A 19,358-nucleotide genomic window follows, 5' to 3' on the forward strand; every position below is an offset into this window, starting at 1 on the left:
CACACATTTCCCTAACTACATTCATACCTCCTTTGGAAATGCACAGAAAATCAACAAGAGAGAGAAAAACTTCCAGTATGTGCTAGAGAACTACTTACCGTTGACAGGCCACTTGCTAGACTGCGACTGTTTGCAGAAAACTGGGAGGACACTAAGTCATCAATGCCTTCTTCAGTGTCTTCCAAGGAATTCTAAGAAAGGAAGAAAAATCAGTGGTTCAGTTTATTTCTTTCCCAGAAAGTCTTTTCACTTTAAAAACCACTTTCTTGCCTACATATTTGAAAATCAGAAAAAATATCTAGAAATCCCCCACTCCTAGGTTTTTCTCCTTTCCCCTGTAGTCAATCTGAGTCATGTCATCAGAAGAGTTATCAAGAAAGGACAGGGAGTAGAGGGTTGGGTCTCCTTCCCAATTCTGCTTGTTTTGTGGAAAGAACATGAAATTTGAAATCACACAGTCCTGGATTCGACTCCTATCTCCCTGATCTCTAAGGTGATTCACTTTGGACAATGTACTTAGGTTATTTATTTATTTCCTTTTTTAAAATTGTGGTAAATAAATATGTAACAAAACGTTTGCCATGTCAGCTTTCTTCACATGTGCAATTCAGTGACATTAGTTGTGTTCACCATGTTGCTCAGCTATCACCATTATCCATTTCCAATTTTTATTTAATTTTGGGACTTACAAGTGTGTGTGCATCTATATCTATCTGTACTGCCAAGATAGGGCAATATACCTAAAAATTTTCTCTAGGGGAAGAGCCAACGTGGGACTATAGACAGAAGCACCATGCAATCCCTTCACAGCAAAGACCCGAAAAAGTAAGTAAAACAGAGACAAATGTCAGTCCTGGAATCCTAAGCATCAAATTAAGAGATAAAGAACTCAACCATGCACAGAATGGAATAATAAACTGACAGAAAACAGAGAGAGTGGAGAGATGTAAGCAGAGGTCCTCTATTAGCTAATGCAGCACGGATTCAGCATCTTGGACTCCTGTCAGAGATTGGCAGACAGGGAGTTCAGGAAAGCAGATTCATGGAGCTCCCAGTAGGAGACAGAGTACCCGGTAACCAGCGATATATGTTTTCCCACCTACCACCCTTCTTCCCCTGCTCAGCCTCCGCCACTTCCCCCCACTGGCCGACCCACTGTTTCCCCACGAGAGCCTAGTGACCGTGGCCCTGGAGGTGCGGGCTCTGTGCTGTATGGATTCATCCCACCCACACCAGTCAGCTCCTTCAGTGCCATTTCTTTGTTGCTGTTGCTTTTTTCGTCCTCTCTTGGTTTCTTCCCTGCCTCTCACCTCCTCCCGTTCCTTTCTCTTGAACACCTAACTCCGTGTGCCATCTTTGCTTCTTCTTGGGAGGCTGTGAAGTGCCGCTAGGCTGGGGACTGCTTCCCTGGTCTGCGCCGCCACATTGGTGGGATCCCTGGGGGCTTTTTTTTTTTTGGTTGTTTGTTTTCTCTTTCTTTTTCCTTTTTATTTTTCTTCATTTCTTGGTTTCTCATCTCTTTCTACTTACTTTCTTTCCCTGTCTCCTGAATACCTGGCCCTGTGTGCCATCTCCACCCCTTCTAGCTGGGCTGTACCGCGTGGCTTGGGAGCCACTTCCCTGGTCTCAGAAGCCACGCTGGCGTGATACCTGGGGGCAACTTTTTATTTTTATCTTTTCCTTAATTTCTCAGTTTCTTGTCTCTCCACTCTAACAGCAGGCTCCCTCAGCACTTTTTTTTGGCTCCTGTTTCTCTCTCCTCTCTCTTCTTTCCCAAACCTAACCTAGCTCCACACATCACAACCTCAACCCTCCCCCTCCCTCCTGCCTATCTGCAACGTGTGCTGAACATTACACCCCCAAGAAGCACAGGCATGGCCTACTGGAACCTGCCCTGCAGAGAACTCCAGTCCACCTTGCTGGCCCCAGTACATGCCACAAACAACCCATTCTAGCCCCTCCCCTTCAGCTGGACCTACCTTGCTGGACCATAGCTAAGCAACTGGCCCATTTCATTCCTGATTTTAAAATGAATGTTTATAATAGGTATTCTTTTTCTACTACATTCACTTCTAATTCATTTCTAATTACTAAGAGTTTTTACCATAATATATGTTAAGTTACATAAAGTTATTTTTCTGAATCTATTAAAATGATCATACTACTTGTTTTAGAAATCTACTGTAGTGAATTAATTTATAGATTTTTAAATATTTAAACCATTCTTGCAGATGCAAGAAATTCCCAACAAAATATTAGTCAATTAAATCTAACAATATATAAAAATTATACACCTTGATCAAGTGGACTTTATTCCAGGTATACAAGGTCAGGTCAACATTTGAAAATCAATCAATAGAGTCCATGACTTCAAGGGGCTAAAAAACAAACATGTGGGAGGTGGAGCCAACATGGCACTATAGACAGAAGCACCACGCTGTCCCCCCACAGCAAAGATATGAAAAGGTAAAGTAAGTAAAACAGAGACAAACATCAATCCTGGAACCCTAAGCATCAAATGAAGAGATAAAGAACTCAACCAAGCACCGGATGGAATAAGAAACTGACAGAGAACAGAGAGCGAGGAGATATACCAGTGGAGGTCTCCTATGAGCTAATGCAGCAGGAATTCACCATTTTGGACTCCTGTCGGAAATTGGCGGGCAGGGAGTATGGGAAAGCAGATTCATGGAGCTCTCAGCAGGAGAAAGAGCACCTGATAACCAGTAATATATGCTTTCCCACCCCCCACCCTACGTCCCCCTGCTTGGCCTCTGCCGCTTCCCAGCAGGCCGAGTGATCACGCCCAGAAAGGCACCGGCTCCGTGCCACTTGGATTTGTCCTGCCCACACTGGCCAGCTCCTTCAGTGCCATTTCACTGTTGCTGGTGTTGCTTTTTCAGCTTCTTTTGGTTTTATTCCCTGCCTCTCACTCCTCCCCCTCCTTTCTCTTGAACACCTGGTTCCATGTGCCATCTTTGCTTCTTCTTGACAGAAGAAGCGTGGCTTGGGTGGGGAACTGCTTCCCTGGTCAGAGCGACCATGCTGGTGGAATCCCCAGGGTCCCTTTTTTTTTTTTTGTCTGTTGTTTTCTTTAACTTTTTGCAGTTTGGGAGCCCCTTCTAGCTAGGCTGTACTTCATGGCTTGAGAGCTGCTTCCCCAGTATGTGCAGCCATACCAGTGGGATCCCTGGGGAAGTTTTTTTTTTTTTGCCTCTTTGCCTTTCTTCATTTCTCAGTTTCTTATCTCTCTCTACTTACTTTCTTTTCCTGTCTCCCGAATACCTGGTGTTTTGTGCCATCTCTGCCCCTTCTAGCTAGGCTCTGCTATGCAGCTTGGGAGCCATTTCCCCGGTCTGCGCAACCACGCCAGTGGGATTGCTGGGGACTTTTCTCTTTCCTTCATTTTCTTTTTATTTTTTATTATTTTTTCTTTCTTCATTTCTCAGTATCTCATCTCTCTGTACTTACCTTTTTTGCCTGTCTCCTGAATACCTGGCACTGTGTGCCATCTCTGCCCCTTATAGACGGGCTGTACTGTTCAGCTTGGGAGCCACTTCCATGGTCTGCGCAGCCATGATGGTGGGATCACTGGGGCCTTTTTTCATATTATTAACTTTTTCTTTTTTTGTTTTTGTTTTTTCTTCATTTCTCAGTTTCTCATTTCTTTCCACTTTCCTTCCTTTCCTGTATCCTGAATACCTGGTGCTATGCGCCGTCTATGTCCCTTCTAGACAGGCTGTGCCCCAAGGCCTGGGAGCCACTTCCCCAGTCATCAGTGGAATCCCTGGGGGTATTTTTAAAAATTTTTACTTATTTCTCTTTTTTCATTTTTGTTTTTCTTCATTTAATTTCATCTCTCCACTCTAACAGTAGGCTCCCTCAGTAGTTCTTTTTTTTAGCTCTTATTTCTCTCTACTCTTTCTCTTCTTTTGCATACCCACTTAGCTCCACACATCACAACCTCTCTCTTCCCTCCTGCCTATCTACTCCATGTGCTGGACATCAGACCCCCAAGCAGCACGGGCACAGCCTACTGGAAGCTGCCCTGAACTGACCCCCAGCCCACCCTGTCAGCCCAAGTACATGCCACAAAAAACCAATCCCAGCCCCTCTCCCTCAGCTGGGCCTACCCTGCTGCAACATAGCTGAGTGACTGGTCCTGTCCATTGGACAAGGAAGTGGAAAGTATCGTGACCACAGACAAGCAAACAACAAAGAATGTACAGCCTGCCTGCTCAGACATAACCAAATAAAAGAAAAAAGCGGGACGAAACAAACAAATCTACAATCAATAAATGAAGAAAATAACTAATGAATGTCCCAAAGAGAGCAGACAATATCAAAACAAACAAAAAAGACAGAATGGTTCCAGTAGGCATCCAAAATAAAACACCAGATGATTTTCCAATAGAAGAAAAGTCACTAGAAGTACCTGATAAGGAACTCAAATCTCTAATAATCAGAGCTATCCAAAAGTTGGTGTAAAGAGCAGACAAAAATGAGGAAAAAATAGACAAATTCATGGAAAATACAGACAAAAAAATGGAAGAATTCAGGAAAATAATACAGGAACAAAATGTCAAAATAAATTCACATCTAGAAATCATACAAAAACGACAACTAGAAATCCAAAAGATAAACAACAAGATTTCAGAAATGGACAGTGTCATAGAAGGTCTGAGGAGCAGGTTTGAAACAATGGAAGAGAGGATCAGCAAAACTGAAGACAAATGCTTGTATATGACTCTGAGGAAAAACTAGAAAAAAGAATGAAGAAAAATGAAAAAACTCTGAGAATTATATGAAATACAATCAAAAGCAAAAATTTGCGAGTGATTGGAGTTCCAGAACGGGGAGAAAAGGGAAAACACACAGAGGATCATTGAAGAACTGCTGAACATAAAACTTCCCTAATATCATGAAAGATGAAAAGCTGACCATCCAAGAAGCTCAACGAACCCCATATAGTATAGGCCCCAAAAGAAAATCACCAAGGCATATCACAATTGCACTTGCTAAAACCAAAGACAAAGAAAGAATCCTGAGAGCAGCTTGAAAAAAACAAAAAGTCACAAGCAGAGGAGAAACAATAAGACTAAGCTCTGATTACTTGGCTGAAACCATGCAGGCAAGAAGACAATTGGATGACATATATAAAACCTTGAAAGAAAAAAATTGCCAACCAAGAATAATATATCCTGGAAAACTCTTGTTCAAATATGATGGTGCAATTAGGACATTTCCAGAAAAACAAAAATTAAGGGAATATGTGAAAACCAAGCCAAACTTACAAGAATTATTAACAGGAGTCCTTCAGTCTGAGAACAAACAACATCAGAGCATAGCCTGAACCTAGGACACAAGATCTCACCAGCCAGACACCAACCTAGGAAATGAACTCTCAAGGACTATTCAAAACCAAAAGATTTACAACAGGGAACCAGAGAGGTTAATCTGTAAATGACAACCGTATAAGAACAATAAAAGAGGGAATAAAGGTGTAGGTATATAACGTTCTAATGGAGAAGAAGGCAAGGTGATACCAAGTAATAATAGACTGGTTCAAACTTAGGAAGATAAGGGTAAATTTCAGGGTAACCACAAAGAAAGTTAACAAACCTACTCATCAAAATAAGGAAGAAAAACATAAAGTCTCAGTAAAAAAAAAAAAAAATCTACAAAAACAAAAGAAATGAAAAAGAAACCCACAAACATAGAAATTCAACACAAGAGAGTAAGAGGAACAAAGAAAACGTCTGTACCACACAAAAAAAGCACTACAAGATGACAGCAATAAACTCACACCTATCAATAATTACACTGAATGTAAATGTCCTAAATGCACCCACAAAGAGACAGACAGTGACAGAATGGATTAAAAAAAAAAGGATCCATCATTATGCTGTCTACAAGAGGCTCATCTTAGAAACAAAGATGTAAATTTATTAAAAATCAAAGGATGGAAAAAATATATCAAGCAAACAGCTACCAAAAAAGAGAAGGAGTGGCAATACTAATCTCAGTTAAAATGGACTTCAAAACAAAATCCACCATAGAAGACAAAGAAGGGCACTATATAATGATTAAAGGGACAATCTATTATGAAGACATAAACATAATAAATGTCTATGCACCCAATGACAGAGCTCCAAAATACATAAAACAAAATAACAGCACTGAAAAGAGAAATTGACAGCTCCACAATAATAGTAGGAGACTTCAGTACACCACTTGGTAAAGGACAGAACATCTAGAAAGAAACTCAACAAAGATACAGAAGATCTAAAGGAAACAATCAGCCAACTTGACCTCGTAGACATACAGAGAACACTCCACCTAATAGCTGCAAAGTACACATTCTTTTCCAACCCACATGGGACATTCTGCAGAATAGAACACATCTTAGGCCACAGAGCAACCGTCAACAAAATTCAAAACATTGAGATAATACAAAGTATCTTTGACCACAGTGATATCAATGTAGACATTAACAACAGGAAGAGCAAGGGAAAAAAATCAGTTACATGGAAACTGACTAAAACCCTGCTTAAAAACCACGGCGTAATAGAAATCAGAGATGGAATAAAAAAATTCCTAGAATCAAATGAGAATGAAAATACATCAAACCAAAACCCTTGGGACACAGCAAAGGCAGTGCTCAGAGGTCAATTTATAGTAATAGATGTGCACATCAAAAAAGAAGAAAGGGACAAAATCAAAACATTAGCCACACAACTCAAACAAATAGAGAACAGCAAAAGAAATAAATGAAATAGAGAATAGAAAAACAATAGAAAGAATCAACAAAACCAAAAGCTGGTTCTTTGAAAGGATCAACAAAATTGACAAACCACTAGCCAAACTGACAAAAGAAAACAGGAGAGGACACAAATAACATAAATAAGAAATGAAATGGGGGACGCTGCAATGGACCCAAGTGAAAATAAAAAGGATCATAACAGAGTATTATGAAAAACTATACTCCAACAAATTTGAAAACCTAGAGGAAATGGGCAAATTTCAAGAAACACACTACCTACCAAACTAACACAAAATGATGTTGAAAATCTGAACAGACGCAAAAGAAGAGAAGAGATTGGAAAGATAATAATAAAATCCCAACACGATAAAGCCCTGGCCCAGATGGTTTCCCTGGAGAATTCTACCAAACATTCAGAGAAGAGCTTACACTAGTGCTACTGAAACTATTTCGGAACATAGAAAAGGAAATAATACTTTCAAATTCATTCTATGATGCTAGCATAACCCTGATACCAAAAGCAGGCAAAGACAACACAGAAAAAGAAAATTAGACCAATATATCTCATGAATATAGATGCAAAAATTCTCAAAATTCTAGCCAGTCGAATTCAGCATCATACCAAAAAAATAATATACCACACCCAAGTGGCATTCATACCAGGTATGCAAGGATGTTTCAACATTAGAAAATCAATCAATGCAATCAACCACATAAATAGAATAAGAGAAAAGAATCACATGATCATCTCAATTGATGCAGAAAAGGCATTTGACAAAGTCCAACACCCATTCCTGATAAAAACTCTCAATAAAATAGGTATAGAAGGGAAATTCCTCAACAAAATAAAGGACATCTATACAAAACCAACAGCCAACGTCATTCTTAATGGAGAGAGGCTGAAAACATTCCCCTTGAGAACAGAGAAAAGACAAGGATGCCCTTTATCACCACTCTTGTTTAACATGTTGGTGGAAGTCCTAGCTAGAGCAATAAGGCAAGAAAAAGAAATAAAGGGCATCGAAATTGGTAATGAAGAAGTAAAACTGTCCCTAATTGTGGATGATATGATACTAAACAGAGAAAACCCAGAAGACTCCATGAGAAAACTACTGGAACTAATAGAAAGATTCAGCAGAGTAGCAGGATACGAGACGAACATACAAAAATCAGTTGGATTCTTATACTCCAAGAAAGAGAAAGAGGAAAAGGATATCAGGAAAATAATACCATTTATAATAGCCCCTAAAAAAAACAAAATACTTAGGGATAAATCTAACCAGGGATATAAAAGACCTATACAAAGAAAACTACAAAACACTACTGCAAGAAACCAAAAGAGGTCTACATAAATGGAAAAACCATGCTCATAGATAGGTACACTCAATATTGTGAAAATGATCATTTTACTCAAAGCAATTTACAAATACAATGCAATCTCAATCCAAATACCAACATTCTTTAAAGAGATGGAAAAACTAATCATAAGCTTTATATGGAAGGGCAAGAAAGCCCGCATAAGTAAAGCACTACTGAAGAAGAATAAAGTAGGAGGACTCACACTGCCTGACCTCAGAACCTACTATACAGCTTCGTTAGTCAAAACAGCCTGGTACTGGTACAACGACAGATACATTGACCAGTGGACCAGGATTGAGAAGCCAGATGTAAATCCATCCACCTATGGTCACCTGATCTTCGACAAGAGCCTGAAGTCCATCAAATGGGGAAAAAACAGTCCTTTTTAACAAATGGTGCTGGCAAAACTGGATGTCCAACTGCAAAAATATGAAATAGGATCCATACCCCACACCATACACAAAAACTAATTTCAAATGAATCACAGACCTAAATTATAAAGCCAAAACCTATAAAGATCATAGAAGAAAAAAACAGGATCACTGCTAGAGACCCTAATACATGGCATTAATAGGATACAAACCATAACTAACAACACACAAACTCCAGAAGATGAGGTAGATAACTGGGATCTTCTAAAAATTAAACACTTATGCTCATCAAAAGACTTCACCAATAGAGTTAAATGAGAACCTAGTGGAAAAAAATATTTGGCTATGACAAATCCGACATAGGTCTAATCTCTAAAATCTACAGGAAAATGCAACACCTCTACAACAAAAAGACAAATAATCCAATTAAAAAATGGGCAAATGAAATGAACAGACACTTCACCTAAGAAGACATTCAAGCGGCTAACAGACAAACGAGGAAATGCTCCGTATCACTAGCCATTATAAAAAGAAAAAAAAAAATTTTTTTTTTAAATGCAAATCAAAACCACAATGAGATACCATCTCACACCGGCATTGCTGGCATGAAAGAAAAACATAGAAAATAACAAATGTTGGAGAGATAGTGGGGAGACTGGAACTCTTATGCACTGCTGGTGGGAATGCAAAATGATACAACCATTTTGGAAAACAATATGGTGCTTCCTTAGAAAGCTAGAAATAGAAATACCATATGATCCAGCAATCCCACTCCTAGGAATATATCCTATAGAAATAAGAGCCATCACCCAAATAGACATATGCATATCCCTGTTCATTGCAACACTGTTCACAATAGCAAAAAGATGGAAACAACCTAGATGCTCATCAACAGACGAATGGATAAACAAACTGTGGTACACACACACAATGCAGTATTATTCAACAATAAAGAACAACGATGAATCTGAGAAGCATTACATGGGTGAATCTGGAGAGCATCATGCTGAGTGAAATAAGTCAACACAAAAGGACAATACTATATGAGAACACTACTATAAAAATTCATGAAAAGGTTCACACACAAAAAGAAACAATCTTTGATGATTACAAGAGAGGGGAAGGGTCGGGGTGGAAAAACACTAAATACACAATAGATAAGTTGTAACTCTGGTGAAGGGTAAGACTACACAATACTGGGGAAGCCAGCACTACCTGTACAATGCAAGGTCATGGAAGCTCTATAGATACATCCAAACTCCCTGAGGGACCGAATTGCTGGGCTGAGGACTGTGGGGACCATGATCTCAGGGAATATCCAGCCTAACTGGCATAACATAGTTTATAAAGAAAACGTTCTACATTCTACTTTGGTGAGTAGCGTCTGGCATCTTAAAAGGCTGTGAGTGGCCATCTAAGATACTCCACTGGTCTCACCCCCTTGGGAGCAAGGAAGAATGAAGAAAACTAAAGAAACAAGGGAAAGATTAGTCCAAAGGACTAATGGACCACACCTACCATGGCCTCTACCAGACTGAGTCCAGTACAACTAGAAGGTGCCCAGCTACTACCACTGACTGCTCTGACAGGGATGACAATAAAGGGTCCTGGACAGAGCTGGAGCAAAATGAAGAACAAGATCCTAACTCACAAAAAAAGACCAGACTTACTGGTCTGACAGAGACTGGAGAAACTCTGAGAGTATGGCCCCAGGACACCTTTTTAGCTCAGTAATGAAGTCACTCCTAAGGTTCACCCTTCAGCCAAAGATTAGACAGGCTCATAAAACAAAACCAGACTAAAGGGACACACCAGCCCAGGGGCAAGGACTAGAAGGCAGGAAGGACAGGAAAGCTGGTAATAGGGAACCCAATGTTGAGAAGGGAGAGTGTCGAAATGTCGTGGGGTTGTTAACCAATGTCATAAAACAATATGTGTACTGTTTACTGAAAAGCTAGTTCTGTAAACCTTCCTTGAAAGTACAATAAAAAAATAAATTGAAAAAAAAGAAACATGATCATATCACTTGATACAGAAAAAGCGTTTGACAAAATCCAACATCCTTTCATGATAAAAATTCACAGCAAACTAGGAATAGAGATTAACGTCCTCAACATAATAAAGAACATGTACAAAAAAACCTACAGCGAACATTATACTTAATGGTGAGAAATTGGATGCTTCCCCCTTTGATTGGAAACAAGGCAATGATGTCCTCTCTCACCACTCCTATTGAACATCATGCTGTCTACTTCTTGTTGTTGTTGTTAGTTGCCATCAAGTCGGTTCTGACTCATGGCTACCCTATTTACCACAGAACGAAACACTGCCTGGTCCTGCGTCTTGCTCACAATCGTTGTTATGCTTGAGCCTATTGTTGCAGCCACTTTGTCAGTCCATCTCATTGAGGGTCTTCCCCTTTTTCACTGACCCTGTACTTTACCAAGCATGATGTCCTTCTCCAGGGACTGGTCCCTCCTGAGAACATGTCCAAAGTATGTAAGACACAGTCTCCCCATCCTTGCTTCTAAGGAGCATTCTGTTCGTACTACTTCCAAGACAGATTTGTTTGTTCTTTTGGCAGTCCATGGTAGATTCAATATTTTTCACCAACACCACAATTGGAAGGTGTCAATTCTTCTTCGGTCTACTTAGATATAAAAATAACAATATATATACAGATTTTATATGCAGAAAACTACAAAATTCTGATGAAAGCAATTGAAGATCTAAATAAATGGAGACATACCCTGTGTTCATGTATTGAAAGACTCAATACTGTTAAGATGTCAATTCTTCCCAGCATGATCTATAGATTCAATGTAGTTCCAATTAAAATTCCAGGAGACTATTTTTGTAGATATCAACAAACTGATTCTAAAGTTTATATGGAAAGTTAAAATATCCAGAATAGTAAACATAATATTGAAAGAGAACAAAGTTGGATGATTTATGGCACCTGATTTTAAGATTTACCATGAGGCTACACTAATCGAGGTAATGTGGCATTGGTGAAAGAACAGACACATACATCAATGGAACAAAATATAAAGCCCAGAAATGGATCCCCACAAACATAGTCAACTGATCTTTGACAAAGGAGCAAAGGCAATTCAATGGAGAAAGAATAGGTATTTTTACCAAATGTTGCTGAGACAACTGGATGCCCATATGCCAAAAAATGAATCTAGACACACACCTTACACCTTCCACAAAAATTAAAAATCAAATGGCTCATACACCTACACGCAAAATGCAATACTATAAAACTTCTGGAAGAAAACATAGGAGAAAATCTATGTGGCCTTTGATTTGATTATGAGTTTTTAGATACAACACCAAAAAGCACAATCCATGAAAGAAAGAAAAAAAAAAAAGATAAGTTGGAGTTTGTTAGAAATAAAAAAAAACTTCTGCTCTGTGACAGACACTGTTGAGTCTGAAAAGACAAGCCAAGACTGGGAGAAGATCTTTGTAAAACACATATTCTGATAAAGGACATGTATTCAAAATATATAAAGGGCAAAAATCAACAAAAAGAAAAAAAATTAAAAAATGATTAAAAGATCTGAACAAAAAACTCACCAAAGATACACAGATGGCAAATATGCTTATGAAAAGATGCTGAACATTATTATATTTTTTACTGTACTTTAAGGTTTACAGACCAAACTAGTTTCTCATTAAACAGTTAATATACATATTGTTTTATGACATTGGTTAACAACCCCACAACATGTCAACATGCTCCCTTCTCAACCTTGGGTTCCCTATTACCAGCTTTCCTGTTTCTGCCTGCCTTCTAGTCCTTGTCCCTGGGCTGGTGTGCCCCTTTAGTCTCGTTTTGTTTTATGGGGCTGTCCAATCTTTGACTGAAGGGTGAACCTCTGGAGTGACTTCATTACTGAGCTGAAAGGGTGTCTGGGAACCCGACTTTCAGAGTCTTCAGTCTCTGTCAGATCAGCAAGTCTGCTGTTTCTTTTCGAGTTAGAATTTTGTTCTACATTTTTCTCCAGCTCTGCTTGGGACCCTCTATTGTGATCCCTGTCAGAGCAGTCAGTGGTGGTAGCCACGCACCATCTAGTTGTACTGGACTCAGTTTGGTGGAGGCTGTGGTAGGTGTGGTCCATTAGTCCTTTGGACTAATCTTTCCCTTGTTTCTTTAGTTTTCTTCATTATTCCTTGCTCCCGAAGGGGTGAGACCATTGGAGTATCCTAGATGGCCGCTTACAGCCTTTTAAGATCCCAGACGCTACTCACCAAAGTAGAATGTAGAACATATTCCTTATAAACTATGTTATGCCAATTGAGCTAGATGTTCCCTGAGACCATGGTCGCCACAGTCCTCAGATCCGCAATTCAGTCCCTCAGGGAGGCTGGATAAGTCTATGGAGTTACTGTTAGGCCTTGCCTTGTACAGGTTGTGCTGGCTTCCCCAGTATTTGTATTGTCTTACCCTTCACTAAAGTTACCACTTATCTTTTGTCTCTTAAGTGTTTTTCCATCCCCACCCCTCCCCTCCCTTGTAACCATCAAAGATTGTTTCTTTTTGTATATAAACCTTTTCTAGAGTTTTTACAGTAGTGGTCTTACGCAGTATTTGTCCTTTTGTGATTGACTTATTTCACTCAGCATAATGTCCTCCAGATGCATCCATGTTATGAGATGCTTTATGGATTCATCGTTGTTCTTTATTGTTGAGTTTATTGCTGTCATTTTGTAGTGCTTTTTTTGTGGTGCTAACGTTTTCTTTGTTCCTCTTACTCTCCTGTGCTGAGTTCCTTTTGTTTATGGATTTCTTTTGTTTTTGTAGATTTCGTTTTCATTGAGACTTTATTTTGTTGTTGTTGTTGTTTGTTTATATTGATGAGTAGGTTTGTTAACTTTCTTTGTGCTTACCTTTAAATTTACCCTTATTTTCCTAGGTTTGAACCAGTGTGTTATTACTTGGTTTCACTTTGACTTCCTGTCCATTAGAAAGTTCTATACCTATACAGTTTATTTCCTCTTTTATTGTTCTGACATTGCTGTCATTTACAGGTTAACCTCTCTAGTTCTCTAATGCAATTGTTTAGGTTTTGGATAGTCTTTGAGAGTTCGTTTCCTAGGTTGGTATCTGGCTGGTACAATCTTGCATCCTAGATTCAGGCTATGGTCTGATGTTGTTTGTTCTCAGACCAAAAGACTCCCTTTAATAATTCTTATAAATTTGGTTTGGTTTTTACATATTCCCTTAATTTCTGTTTATCTGGAAATGTCCTAATTTCACCATTATATTTGAACATTCTGTAGGATATATTATTCTTGGTTGGCAATTTTTTTCTTTCAAGGTTTTATATATGTCATCCCATTGCCTTCTTACCTGCATGGTTTCTACTAAATAATCAGAGCTTAGTCTTATTGTTTCTCCTCTGTATGTGACTTTTTGTTTTTCTCAAGCTGCTCTCAGGATTTTTTCTTTGTCGTTGGTTTTAGTGAGTGTGATTATGATATGTCTTGGTCATTTTCTTTTGGGGTCTATCCTATATGGGGTTCATTGAGCTTCTTGGGTGCTCAACTTTTCATCTTTCATGATATTAGGGAAATTTCATGTCAGCAATTCTTCAATGATCCTCTGTGTGTTTTCTGTTTCCTCCCTGTGTTCTGCAACTCTGATCACTTGCAAATTTTTGCTTTTGATTGTATCTCAGATAATTTTCAGAGTTTCTTCATTTCTTATCATTCTTTTTTCCCGATTTTTCCTCAAACAGAGTTGCATCCAAGTGTTTGTCTTCCACTTTGCTGATCCTGTCTTCCATTGGTTCAAACCTGCTCCTTACCCCTTCTATGATGCTGTCCTCCATTTCTGAAATCCTGTTGTTTATCTTTCTGATTTCTAGTTGTTTTTGTATGATTTCTAGTTATGAATTTATTTTGCCATTTTGTTTCTGTATTATTTTCCTGAATTCTTCCTTTTTTTGTCCGTATTTTCCATGAGTTTGCCTGCTTTTTCCATGAATTTGTCTATTTTTTCCTCATTTTTGTCTGCTTTTGCTTCAACTCTTGGATATAGCTGAATATTAGAGATTTGAACTCCCTATCAGGTAGTTCTAGTGCCTTTTCTTCTGGGAAGTCATCTGGTGTTTTATTTTGCATGCTTACTGGAACCATCCTGTCCTGTATTTTTTAAAATATGTTTTGATATTGTCTGCTGTCTTCAAGACATTCAGTGGTTATTTTCTTCATTTATTGATTGTAGTTCTGTTTGTTTTGTCCTGATTTTTTGTTTTATTTGGTTATGTCTGAGCAGGCATGCTGTGTTCTTTGTTGTTTACTCATCTGTGGTCACAATACTTTTCACCTCCTTGTCCAAAATGGGCAGGGCCAGTTGCTCAATTATGTTGCAGTGGGGGAGGTCCAGCTGAAGGGGAGGGTCTGGGATGAGTTGTTTGTGGCACGTACTAGCGCCGACTGGGTGGGCTAAGAATAAGTGCAGGACAGGTTCTGGTAGGCCGTGCCTGTGCTGCTTGGGGGTGTGATGTTCAGCACACAGTGCAGGTAGGCAGGAAGGAGGGGAGAGGTTGTGATGTGTGGAGCTGATATAGGTATGGGAAACAGGAGAGGAGAGAGAAAGGAGGCAAAAACAAACAAACAAACAGAATGCTAAGGGAGCTTGCCATTGGAATGGAGAGATGAGAAACTGAGAAATGGAGAAAGAAAAGGAAAAAAAAGAAAAAGAGAAAAGGAAAAAAGCTAGATAAAAATTTGGAAGAAAAAAATAAAGAAAATCCACTAGGCGTCCCATTGGTACAGCTTCAAAGACTTTGGTAGTGGCTCCCAGACTGCACAGTATAACCTGGCTGGGGGGGCGGTATAGATGTCACACAGTGCCAGGTATTCAGGAGACAGGAAAAGAAGGTGAGTATAGAGAGATGAGAACTGAGAAATGAAAGACAGAAAGGAAAAAAAGACAATAAAAAAGAAAGGAAAAAGAAATGCCCCCAGGGATCCCACCTATGTTGCTGAGTAGATAAGGGGAGTGGCTCCTAAGCCATGCAGTGCATTACTGCTAGAAGGGGCTCCCAAGGTGTGAAAAGAAAAAGAAAATAAACAAATAAAAAAAAACAAAACAGAACAAAGCAAAACAAAACAAAGTAAAAAAAAGCCCCAGGGTTCCTACCAGCACAGTGTCACGGTCCAGGGGAGCGGTTCCCCAGGTGAGCAGGACTTCACAGCCTTTCAAGAGGATGCAAAGATTGCACATGGGGCCAGGTGTTCGAGAGAAAGGAGGGAGAGATGGTGGAAGGCATGGAAGAAACCAAAATAAACGGAAACAAGCAACAAGTGCAACAGACAAATGGCACTCAGGGAGCTGACCAGTGTGGGCAGGGTGAATCCATGTGGCCTGGGGCTGAAGCAGTTGCCTCTGGGACAAGTGACTGCAGCTGGCAGTTATCAGAGGAGGCCGAGGGTGGGGGAGAAGGGTAGGGATTAGGAAAGCGTGTATCGCTGGTTACCAGGTACTCTGTCTCCTGCTGGGAACTTCGTGAAGCTGCTTTCCCATACTCCCTGTCTGTTGATCCCCAGTGTGGGTGGGGTGAATCCAAGCGGCACATATGCTGCACTTCTCGGCTGTCCAAGCCACCGCTGGCAGCAAGGAAGCACGGAGGTAGAGCAGCGGGGAGACGATGGTGGGTGGGAAAACGTGTATCACTGGTTACTGGCTGCTCTGCCTCCTGCTGGGAGCTCCATGAAGCTGCTTTCCTGTGCTTCCTGTCTGCCAGTCTCCAACAGGAGTTCACGATGGTGAATCCGTGCTGTGTTAGCTGACAGGGGACCTCCGTATGTATCTCTCCTTGCTCTCTGTTCTCTGTCAGTTCCTTATTCAATTTGGTGCTTTGCTGAGTTCTTTATCTCTGCATTTGACACTTTGGGTTCCAGGGCTGACATTTGTCTCTGTTTTACTTACCTTTTCAGGTCTTTGCTGTGGACGGATGGTGTGGTGTTTCTGTCTATGGCACCATGTTGGCCAGAAGTCTCAACATTATTTTTAATAAAGCAATTTCAAATTAAAACAGTCACGTTGTTACTGTTTTTGTTAGTTGTCATGGAGTTGATTTCAACTCATGGCATCCCCACGTGTGCAGAGTACAACTCCATACACTTTTCAAGGCTGTGATATTTCAGAACAGATCACCAGGCCTATCCTCCAAGGCACCTCTGGGTAGCTTCAAGCCACTGACCTTTTGGTTAGTTGTCAAGCACTTAACCATTAGCCAGCGACTCCACAAAACAACCATGAGGTAACACTATACACCTATTAAAATGACTGAAATCCAAAAAAAAAAAAAAAAAAAACCCGATAATACCAACTGCTACCAAGAATGCAGAGCAGTTGGAATACTCATTTATTGCTATTCGGATTGCAAAATTTTACAACCACCTTGGAGACAGTTTGTCAGTTTCTTCCAAAGCTAAGCATAGTCTTACCCTGCAATCCAGCAACCGATATAAAAACATGAAAAACACACACACACACACACAAAAAACCCTGCATGCAGCTTTATTCATAATAGCCCCAAACTGGAACCAACCAAAATGTCCTTCAATAGGTGAATTAATAAACAAACTATGGTATATCCATTCAATGGAATATTATTCAGTGACAAAAAGAAATGAGGGACCAATCCATGCCAAGATATGTATGCATCTTAAAATGCACATTGCTAAGTGAAAGAAAACAGCCTTTAAGGGCTACATGCTGTATGATTACAGTTTTATGACATTCCATAAGAGACAAAACTATGGAAATGGTAAAAAAAAAAAAAATCAGTAGTTTCCAGAGGTCAGGGGGAGGGTAGAGGGTTGCATAGGTAAGGCACAGGGAACTTGTAGGGCAGGAAACTATACTGTATGTATAATGGTGGACATATGACATACACATTTTTTCAAAACCCATAGGTCTTCAAAGCATAAAGAGTGAATCTTAATGTAAAAACAATCATTTAGGATGTTGAGGATCCCTGGATAGAATGCATAGTATGAAAAAACAATCTAACTGTGTTACAAATGTATGAAACAACCTCACTGAAGGAGTGAAATGGAAGTGAATAAAGTCTGTATGACAAAAGGTAAAATAAACTGTACATGACAGCTGTACTCTAGTCGATAAAGTTGTGTCCCACCAGATTACGAGTTTACAATTTTGTAGTTGTGGACTGAGTTGTGTCCCCCCAAAATGTGTGTCAACTTACTAGGCCATTATTTCCAGTATTGTGTGATTGTTCATCACTTTGTCATCTGATGTGATTGTCCTATGTGTTGTAATCCTACCTCTACGATGTTAATAAGGCAGGACTAGAGGCAGTTATGTTAATTAGGTAGTACTCAAGCTACAAAATTAGGTTGTATCTCGAGTCAATCTCTTTCGAGATATAAAAGAGAGAAGCAAGCAGAGAGACAGTAGAACCTCATACCACCAAGGAAGCAGTGCTGGGAGCACAGCACGTTCTTTGGAACTGGGGCCCTTGTGCTGAGAAGCTCCTGGAACAGACGGATTGATGACAAGGACCTTTCCCAGAGCCGACAGAGAGAGAAAGCCTTCCCCTGGAGCTGGCACCCTGAATTTGGACTCCTAGACTGTGAGAGATTGATCAAACATGTAATCAGGTTGCATAGATAATTACTGAAGATTGGAATGCAAAAGATGGAAACAAAGAAGAAGGATCAGTAGTTGGAAAATACAGCCTTGGCAATAGAAACAATGCTGGAGATTGCTTGATAGAATTTTGCAAGACCAACGACTTTTTCATCACAAATACCTTTTTTCACCAACATAAATGGTGAGTATACACAAAGATGGAAGGAATACACAGAGTCATTCTACCAAAAAGAATTAGTTGATGTTCAACCATTTCAAGAGGTAGCTTATGATCAGGAACTGATGGTACTGAAGGAAGAAGTCCAAGCTGCACTGAAGGCATTGGCGAAAAAAAAAGGCTCCAGGAACTGATGGAATATCAATTGAGATGTTTCAACAAAAGGATGCAGTGCTGGAAGTGCTCACTCATCCATGCCAAGAAATTTGGAAGACAACTACCTGGCCAACTGACTGGAAGAGATCCATATTTATGCCTATTCCCAAGAAAGGTGATCCCACTGAATGCGGAAATTATTGAACAATATCATTAATACCACATGCAAGTAAAATTTTGCTGAAGATCATCCAAAAGTGCCTGCAGCATATCAACAGGGAACTGGCAGAAATTCAGGCTAGATTTAGGAGAGGACGTGGAACCAGGGATATCATTGTTGATGTCAGATGGATTTTGGCTGAAAGCAGAGAATCCCAAAAGGATGTTTACCTGTGTTTTATTGACTATGCAAACGCATTTGACTGTGTAGATCATAACAAATTATGGATAACATTGCAGAGAATGGGAATTCCAGAACACTTAATTGTGCTCATGAGGAACCTTTACATAGATCAAGAGGCAGTTGTTCGGACAGAACAAGGGAATACTGAGTGGTTTAAAGTCAGGGAAGCTGTGTGTCAGGGTTGTATTCTTTCATCATACCTATTCACTCTTTATGCTGAGCAAATAACCCAAGAAGCTGGACTATATGAAGAAGAATGGGTCATCAGGATTAGAGGAAGACTCATTAACAACTTGTGTTATGCAGATGACACAACCTTGCTTGCTGAAAGTGAAGAGGACTTGAAGCACTTACTGATGAAGATCAAAGACCACAGCCTTCAGTATGGATTGCACCTCAACATAAAGAAAACAAAAATCCTCACAACTGGACCAATGAGCAGCATCATGATAAATGGAGAAAAGATTTAAGTTTTCAAAGATTTCATTCTACTTGGATCCACAATCAAC

General features: G+C 39.8%; 1 protein-coding gene across 6 annotated transcripts in view; it reads right to left on the bottom strand.

Annotated features, from left to right (window-relative positions):
- Nucleotides 1-19,358, bottom strand: part of SYTL5 (synaptotagmin like 5) — a 640,677-nt gene that overhangs the window by 24,236 nt on the left and 597,083 nt on the right. For all 6 annotated transcript variants that reach the window (XM_049873446.1, XM_049873447.1, XM_049873450.1 and 3 more), the window contains one exon: nt 99-191. In XM_049873446.1, the coding sequence (XP_049729403.1) occupies nt 99-191 (93 nt within the window). The remainder of the gene's footprint in view (nt 1-98; nt 192-19,358) is intronic.

This window comes from Elephas maximus, chromosome X (assembly GCF_024166365.1).
Source record: "Elephas maximus indicus isolate mEleMax1 chromosome X, mEleMax1 primary haplotype, whole genome shotgun sequence".
Classification (NCBI taxonomy): domain Eukaryota; kingdom Metazoa; phylum Chordata; class Mammalia; order Proboscidea; family Elephantidae; genus Elephas; species Elephas maximus.